This window comes from Anoplopoma fimbria, chromosome 2 (assembly GCF_027596085.1).
Source record: "Anoplopoma fimbria isolate UVic2021 breed Golden Eagle Sablefish chromosome 2, Afim_UVic_2022, whole genome shotgun sequence".
Taxonomy (NCBI): Eukaryota; Metazoa; Chordata; class Actinopteri; order Perciformes; family Anoplopomatidae; genus Anoplopoma; species Anoplopoma fimbria.
In genome coordinates, this window is record NC_072450.1 from 523,560 (window position 1) to 533,247 (window position 9,688).

General features: G+C 42.9%; 1 protein-coding gene across 1 annotated transcript in view; it reads left to right on the forward strand.

Annotated features, from left to right (window-relative positions):
- Positions 1-3,467, forward strand: part of plekhg4 (pleckstrin homology domain containing, family G (with RhoGef domain) member 4) — a 28,387-nt gene extending 24,920 nt beyond the window's left edge. The window contains 1 exon segment of the mRNA XM_054614158.1: positions 2,854-3,467. Coding sequence (XP_054470133.1) covers positions 2,854-3,465 — 612 coding nt within the window. The 3' untranslated portion in view covers positions 3,466-3,467.
- Positions 3,468-9,688: the final 6,221 nt, after the last annotated feature.

Genomic DNA, 9,688 nt, shown 5'->3' on the forward strand with positions numbered 1-9,688 from the left:
AGATATATATATATATATATATATATATAGATACAGTACCAGTCTAAAGTTTGGACACACCTTCTCATTCAACTACTTTGAAGAGTCTAAAATATAAAACATATTCTGGTTTGTTGAGCATTTGTTTGTTTACCACATAATTCCATATGTGTTCCTTCATAGTTTGGATGTCTTCAATATTAATCTACAATGTAGAAAAAAATAAAAATAAAAATGAAGAAAAATTATGAATGAGAAGGTGTGTCCAAACTTTTGACTGGTACTGTGTATATATATATATATATATATATATATATATATTATATATTATATATATATCCTAACCCAATTACAATATAATATTATATTATATTGTATTATACTTTACTATAATACAATATATATACTACAATAGGAGTAAAATAAATACTCAGTGTTTTACAGTGAAACCTCATCACATATTGATCTATCATTTATCGTGTATATCATACATATTGAATATTAAATAGTCATATTGATTACCTTCAGAACTGTTAATATTAGTCTGATGAGTTTTTAATAAAACGCATCATGACAAGTTTAAAAACACAGATCTCCTTCCAGGAGCTGACTCAGTAAATACACCTCCTCTTCCTCCTCCTCCTCCTCCTCCTCCTCCTCCTCCTCCTCCTCCTCCTCTGTGGTTGACTGGGTCCAGGCCTGGAGTCCTGCAGGGCCACTGTCCCCAAAACCCAGAGCCTGTCTGCTCCTTGTCAGTCCTCCTCCTCCTCTCATCTCTCATCTCCTCCTCCTTTCTCTGCAGCACAATAACAACCACATGTTACTTCAGTTAGGTAGTCCTCCTCCCCCCCTCCCCCTCCCCCTCCTCCCCTCCCCCTCCCCCCCCCCCCTCCCCCCCCCCCCCTCCTCCCCTCCCTCCCCCCTCCTCATCCTCCCTCCTCTCCTCCTCTCTCCCCCTCCTCATCCTGTCTCCTCTTTCCTCTCTCCTCCCTTTCCCCTTTCCTCTCTCCTCCTCCCCTTTCTCCTCCTCTCTCCTCCTCCCCTTTACTCCTCCTCTCTCCTCCTCCCCTTTACTCCTCCTCCTCCTCCTCCCCTTTACTCCTCCTCTCCTCCTCCTCCCCTTTACTCCTCCTCTCTCCTCCACACTACTCCTCTGTCCTCCTCTCTCGAGTGGATTAATCAATCAGTCAGTCTATTGATCTTGTATGAAGTCCGAGGACTCAGAGGAGGCGCATTAAAAACAGGAGCAGCAGAGGTGGAGGTGTCCAAACATTTCCCATAATGCACCTGGATGTAGTCTTTCAGTAGAGCCTCCCTGCAGACTGATTCTAGACTCATTTTACTGTAAATTCAATTAGCATCTCCAACCCAGAGTGCAGTGGCTTCTGGGTAATGTAGTGTTCATTAAAGGCCTTTCACCTGCAGAGCTCCGTCACTGAGGACTCATACAGTGGAGACCGTTTGTTACTGTGAACCTGCAGCAGAACCCGTCTCCTCAGGTCTTCATCAGGTCTTCATCAGGTCTTCATCAGGTCTTCATCAGGTCTTCATCACATCAGCGTCTCTGCTCTTCATCCTGATGTAGATGTTTGTGTCTCTGAGCCTTCAGCTCCTCTTCATCAGGACCATGACTCTGACTGTGAGAACTGAGCGGCTGCAGCCATCAGGACTCATCAGTCTGCTCATCAGTTAGAAGATCGCTGAGCCGACTCACAGCCGACCCAGTTGCATGCTGGGAGACGCTCCATATGTCTCATTGTTAGCCAGCTGACCTCCAGTCAGTGAAAACAAACACTGGATCACTTTACTAACATAATGTGTAAACAGAGTGAGACCTCCTCTCCGTAGAGGAGCCATACCAGATCAATGACCGAAGGTGATGGATTGATCGTTGTGGTTATTGGTTTATCGTAGGAGTGTTACTGGAACACCTGTGTTTAGCCACGCCCCTCTCAACAGATCACACTGGATCAATAACTAATCAATAACATGAGTATTACTCATTCTAGTGCCAATCTTAGTCATGGTCACACTTCCTGTTTGATGGAGTCTGGATCGAACTGATCCGCTCCAGGACTTGAAAAGTTTGAAGTGTGTGTGTGTGTGTGTGTGTGTGTGTGTGTGTGTGTGTGTGTGTGTGTGTGTGTGTGTGTGTGTGTGTGTGTGTGTGTGTGTGTGTGTGTGTGTGTGTGTGTGTGTGTGTGTGTGTGTGTGTGTGTGTGTGTGTGTGTGTGTGGTGAGGTAATGTGTTAGTTGTCTGTGAGGAGAATCATTTAGGAGGCCTCCTCTCTTTCATCCATACCACACACACACACACACACACACACACACACACACACACACACACACACACACACACACACACACACACCTCCTCCCCCTCCAGACCTCAACAATAAGGAGGTCGGCGGTCGGCTCCTCTTGTGGCGCCTGAACTCACTCACACACTTCAAAGCTTTTTTTGTTTTTTTCAACCTTTATTGAAAAAAACATTCAAACACACGTTCAACATTGTGGAAAAGAGAAACAATGATATGAATGGAATGATAGAAATAGACAAGAACAATAAAAAACTAAATCACGTTTTATTCTCCTTTACAGACCTCACAGATCAATCAGACACTTAATCACTTTTTTATTGTTTTTAAGTTAAAAAGAATCCTTTAACTTTTATGTCATTAAATCTGAATTCAATATTCTGTTTAAAGTCTTTCATCTAACTGGTGAATTATAATCTCCATGGAAACGTCCTTCCTTTATTGTTACATTAAACCTTATAGTCTTATTACCATCAGGAAGCATTACATAGTTAAAGGGTGACGTCACTGTGTTGTCACGGCGACGTCACCCCTAACCCCCCCTCTCTGTCTGCAGGCCTATGGCTGGGCGTTGGAGGGAATGCGTCAGCTAGCTGCTGTCAGCATGGAGGACTGCACGCTGCCGGACAAATGCCAGGCTGTGATTGGCTGCCTGGAGGACTACCGCCGCCAGCACCCACCAATCACAGACGAGCGTTTCCAGGAGATGAAGGCGGCGGCGGGCGGGCTGCGTGGCGAGCGAGGCCTCCGTCAGTGGAGCTTCGCCTGGTCCAAATGTCAGGAGACCAAGAAGATGTTTGACAGGAAGATGGAGGCGGCGCTCAGGACGAGAGACTCCGCCCACAGGCAGCGCTCTGACTCCACCCACAGCAGAAGCTCCGCCTCCTCCAGGAGATCACTGACAGGACTCTGGGGGCTCCACGGGACCTCCTCCTCGTCCTCCTTATGCCCCCATGAGGAGGACAACAACACCTCCTCACCTCCTCGTAACAGCTCCTCATTGCTCTCCCCATCCTCCTCCTGCTCCCTCCTGCTCTCCCCATCCTCCTCCTCCTCCTCCCCCCCCTGCTCCCCTCCTCCTCCCCCTGCTCCCCTCCTTCTCCTCCTCCCCCCGTCACCCCCCACCACACCCCGCTCCTCCAGCGTCTGTTCCACAGCGCCTCCTTAGAGGAGTCAGCAGACCGGGTGGATATCGTCTCCTCCAGTCCCAGCCTCTCACGCTTCCACTCCTACTCCTCCTCCTCCTCCTCCTCTTCCTCCTTCTTCTCCTCCGGCCGACGGCAGCAGCTGAGGAAGACCCAGAGCTTTGACTGCCCCCCACCCCCGAGGCGCCGCGGTCGTGTCCTCGGGCCCTCAGTGAGCCGGTCCGTAGAGGCAACACGGGCGTGTTCATCCGCGGTCTGGAGGTCAGCAGCTCCGAGGCCGCCGACCGCACGCTCTGCCCCAGAACGGCTGCTCACAGCTGGGCAGCACAGGGGCCGCGCACCCCCGGACCCTCCAGGACCCCGGGACCCCGTGACCTCCGGGACCACCAGCAGCCCGGCAACAGACCCCCGCCCCAGAGGAAGGTGGGTCATCAGCCGGTACACAACCGCTCCATAGTTTACTTCAGTGCTGTAAAGTACATTTACTCCAGAAGTACACGTTTGAGGTACTTTATCTCAGTATATATATACATATATATATATATATATATATACTCTGTTCTTATGGACTGTGTTTCAGTACTTCACAGGTTTAACACGCAGATAAACATATTTATTTATGTCTCATAACATCAGAATCACAGCTCTGACGTTATGAGACATGAATGCATCATTAACGTTAACTCTTAGTTGTTAATAATGTCTTATTAATTATTAATGTCTTATTCGTTATTAATAATGTCGTATTAGTTATTGATAATGTCTTATTAGTTATTAATGATAACTTATTAGTTATTAATATCTTATTAGTTATTAATAATACTTATTCATTATTAATAATAACCTAATGAGCTTTCAGTGGGGTCACTCTGTATTTATATAGCGCCTTTCGTGCAAAATTGCAATACAAGGTTCTTAACAATACAATGAAAATACAACAATACTGTGAAAATAAACGGTAGAGAGAAATAATAATATAGAAACATGGTAAAAATAGAAAGAGCAGCAACAGAGTAACATTCTTATACATAAAAATGTATAAGACCAGTATAAAACCAATAAATGTATAAAACCAATAAAACCAGTAGTAGCACAGTAATACTGATAACAATGGATTAAGAAAATGCTAAACTAAAAAGGTATGTCTTAAGATTTCTCTTCAAAGTGTTTATAGACTGTGATGCCCTCAGCTCCTCTGGCAGGCTGTTCCAGAGGCGAGGACCATAGACACTCCATGCTGCCTCACCGTAGTGCTTAGTCCTCACCCAGGGAACAGCTAAAAGGCCAGTGCCAGAGGACTGGAGGGATCTAGAGGGAGTATGCATATAAACATGTCTGACAAGTATTCAGGCACTAGTCCGTTCAGTGATTTGAACACCACTAAAAGGATCTTAAAATCTATTCTAAAACTGACAGGCAACCAATGGAGGGACTTTAAGACAGGTGAGATGTATGCCCTATATACTGGTCTTTTAAGCACTATGCCGCTGCATTCAATGAATGGTATTTTAGCTCTTTTTTTTCTTATAAGGTGCATTAAGGAAACAAAACAGTCAGTCAGTCAAACTTTATTAAACGTGTTCACAATAACTCCCAACATTGTTCAAATTTCGCAGGTGATGAAATGCATGTTCTACAATTATTAATGTTAGTTGTAACACGTAAAAAACACGCTAAATCAAACGTTAGCGTGTTCATTGCAACTACTTGACTGACAGCCTTGAGTGTTCAGTCCTGGTCGTCAGCGTGTCTCTTGAGGAGCCATGTTGGGTCCTTATAACACACACTGTAATGTGATGGTGAACCTTATACACACACACTGTAATGTGATGGTGAACCTATTCAGACCACTGTATGTGATGGTGAACCTTATCCACACACACTGTAATGTCCATTTCCTTATGATCCTCCTTATGTGATGGTGAACCTTATCCACACACACTGTAATGTGATGATTGAACCTTATCCACACACACACACTGTATATGATGGTGAACCTTATACAGCTCACACACATGTCAGTGATGGTGAACCTTATCCACACAACTGTAATGTGATGCTCAGAACAGAATTATACACAAGGCACAGATCTGATGCCAACCTTATACAAACACACACACTGTATGTCATGGTTCCTATACACACACACTGTATGTGATGGAAGAACCTATATGACCACAACTGTTCCTGATGGTGAACCAGCAAACACAATCGTGTAATATGATGGTGAACCTTATACACACACACTGTATGTGATGGTGGCCTGAACCAAAGCTCCAGAGATGCAGTACAGATGGGACACACACAACTGTATGTGATGGTGAAGCACAGTGTGTGTTACTCCTGAGGACTCCTGACTACGGTGAGAAATAAGATGCTGCTCTGATGAGACCAAGATTGAAGTTTACTGAGTCTACTGAACATGTTGACAGAACCAGTGTACTGCTCATCACCGCCCCATAGGATGAATCCCATATAAAACATGGTTATAAGGCGCATCATGCTATGGTTTTTTCAGAAAATTAAAGGCTTTTAAGTGCGTTGCATAGTGAAGGAAAATGAATGCGGTACAACACAGAGATATCCTGGAAGAAAACCTCCTCCAGAGTGCTCAGGACCTCAGACTGGGCCGAAGGTTCACCTTCCAACAAGACAATGACCCGAGACGGATAGTTAAAATAACACCTGTGGTATGTAATACAGACTGTGAGGGATTGACGTGCCGACACACGGACCACCAAAATACTACAAATCCCACAATGCACTGTCCGATATCCCGGCGGGCCAGCTCTAATAGTCAATAGATTTTATCATGCGGGCCAAAGATAATTCATTCACGGGCCGGATGTGGCCCCGGGCCTTGAGTTTGACACATGTGGTCTAGAGGATGATGTATGAAGGTTGTATGTATGAAGGTTGTATGTATGAAGGTTGTATGTATGAAGGTTGTATGAATGAAGGTTTTATGAATGAAGGTTGTATGTATGAAGGTTGTATGTATGAAGGTTGTATGTATGAAGGTTTTATGTATGAAGGTTGTATGTATGAAGGTTGTATGTATGAAGGTTGTATGTATGAAGGTTGTATGTATGAAGGTTGTATGTATGAAGGTTGTATGAATGAAGGTTGTATGTATGAAGGTTGTTATGAATGAAGGTTTTATGTATGAAGGTTGTATGTATGAAGGTTGTATGTATGTATGAAGGTTGTATGAATGAAGGTTGTATGTATGTATGAAGGTTGTATGAATGAAGGTTGTATGTATGAAGGTTGTTTGTATGAAGGTTTTATGTATGAAGGTTGTATGTATGAAGGTTGTATGTATGAAGGTATGTGAATGAAGGTTGTATGTAATGAAGGTTGTATGTATGAAGGTTGTATGTATGAAGGTTGTATGTATGAAGGTTGTATGAATGAAGGTTGTATGAATGAAGGTTGTATGTATGAAGGTTGTATGTATGAAGGTTGTATGTATGAAGGTTGTATGTATGAAGGTTGTATGTATGAAGGTTGTATGTATGAAGGTTGTATGAATGAAGGTTGTATGTATGAAGGTTGTATGTATGAAGGTTGTATGTATGAAGGTTGTATGTATGAAGGTTGTATGTATGAAGGTTGTATGTATGAAGGTTGTATGTATGGAGGTTGTATGTATGAAGGTTGTATGTATGAAGGTTGTATGTATGAAGGTTGTATGTATGGAGGTTGTATGTATGAAGGTTGTATGTATGTAGGTTGTATGTATGAAGGTTGTATGTATGAAGGTTGTATGTATGAAGGTTGTATGTATGAAGGTTGTATGTATGAAGGTTGTATGTATGAAGGTTGTATGTATGAAGGTTGTATGTATGAAGGTTGTATGTATGAAGGTTGTGCCAGTGACTCAGCTTGGCATCGCTGACTCCATCACGTTCCTCTTTACATGTGAATCCATATTGTACGTATTCGTCCAACCACTTTCTTTGTTTGCTCGACATGTTGGTATGAAGGGATTGAAACAGACAGAGCAATGTGGCCAAGCGCAGCATGACGTCACGAATAATACTGGGCTGAATTTATTTTGAAAAGAATTGTGTGTTGAAAATGTTTTGACAGCTGACAAAAACGGCCGACATTGCTCGTGTGAACGGCTGTACTGCTGTATACTACTGTGTGTTACTGTATGTGCACCTGTAGGGGCGGGGCTTATCTCCATCCACCTGAACTAACTGTTCAACCACAGCGGTGTGAACGCAGCATAAGTTTTAGCTTTCTCCGTGCTTTTTGGGTACAAAAAAAAAAAACATGCAGTCAAGTTTATGTTCGGATATGAGTTCATTAATAACAAATGTATTATTGCTCAGTGATCCAACATTTAAAAGTGCCATATCCATTTTTTCCCGTCCAGTCTGTTTTTGTGCAGGAGGTGGACATTTAACGGGACAGAGATCAGATTACCGTATTTCCGCACTATAGGGCGCACTGGATTATAAGGCTGTCAATGAATGGTCTATTTTCAATCTTTTTTCATATATAAGGCGCACCGGACTATAAGGCGCATTAAGCGAAACAAAACAGTCAGTCAGTCAAACTACATTACCCATGACCGTTAGCGGGTTGATGAGTTAATGATGTGGGATCGGGGAGCGCGTGTTGTGTTGTCAGAGCGAATGCAGAGTGTGAAATAAAGCCGACGTTTATTTACTCCGTCCACAAGAAGCCTTTCTCAGCCCTTTGTTTCCAACACTCCTACAATATATAAAATACTGACAGCCTTGAGTTTGAAGTCTGCATCGTCAGCGTGTCTCTTGACAGGAGCCATGTTGGTCCTTATACACACACACTGTAATATTATGGTGAACTAATATTATGGTGAACCTTATACACACACACTGTAATGTGATTTATTTTATTTTATTTTATTGGTTTAGTTCAGGGACATTGCACACTAATCAACATTCAAAATGTAAGTGAGCCAGAGTTAGCCTGAGAGGCTAGTTTTCGTCTGTTGTCCCCTGCCAGATATTCAAAAGGCAACCTAAAATTACAGAAATAAAATGCATATAAACAAAGATTAAAAAACAACATAGTAGTAAGAATGAATTGACAGACATGGCAAACCAACAATAAAATAAGCAGACAATAAAACACAGTGTACATTAAACATTATAGGAAAGTGCACAAAACAGTAGATTAGAGCAGGACAAATGCACCTACAATAAAAACACATTCAGCAGCATAGAACACAAACATGCAGAACAAACATATATAGCAGCATAAAGCACAAACATGCAGCACAGACATACATCAGCCTAAAGCATAAACATGCAGCACAAACATATACAGCAGCATAAAAACACAAACATGCAGCACAATTAACTTAGAACATGACCTGCACAGGACAGGAGCACACAAGAGACAAGCAAGCAGGACACAGCATTTACCAAGAAGTCGGCAGGAGAAGCAATTGCAGTCCTAGTGTGTACATAATTGGTGACCATTAAGCCATATTTTCAGCTGTCCTGAAAAGGGACGGTAAGAACTAATTTCTCTAATATGAGATGGTAGTGAGTTCCATTCCTGCGACGCTGTAACTGAGAATGCTGAGTGGCTAAAGGCACTTTTTCTAAAGGGTACTACACAGTCTCCCGGGACGAGCCTCTGGTTGTCCGGTTTGTATTTGACCTCTGAGTGATACACTGTTGAAGTGGTGGGGGGCTTTGTTGTGCAAAATTTTAAAATAAGGCAAAGATTTGCATACTTTATTAGGTTTTCCCAGCTCAGAAGTTTATACTTTCTTAAAATTAGACAATGGTGGTAGGTGTTTGACTTCCGGTCCAGGACTTTCAGGGTTCGTTTATACAGTGTTTCAAGTGGTTTAAGTGCTGTCTTATTGGCTTGTGCGATGGTGAACCTTATACACACACACTGTATGTGATGGTGAACCTTATACACACACACTGTATGTGATGGTGAACCTTATACACACACACTGTATGTGATGGTGAACCTTATACACACACACTGTGATGTGATGATGAACCTTATACACACACACTGTATGTGATGGTGAACCTTATACACACACACTGTATGTGATGGTGAACCTTATACACACACACTGTGATGTGATGGTGAACCTTATACACACACACTGTATGTGATGGTGAACCTTATACACACACACTGTAATGTGATGGTGAACCTTATACACACACACTGTATGTGATGGTGAACCTTATACACACACACTGTGATGTGATGGTG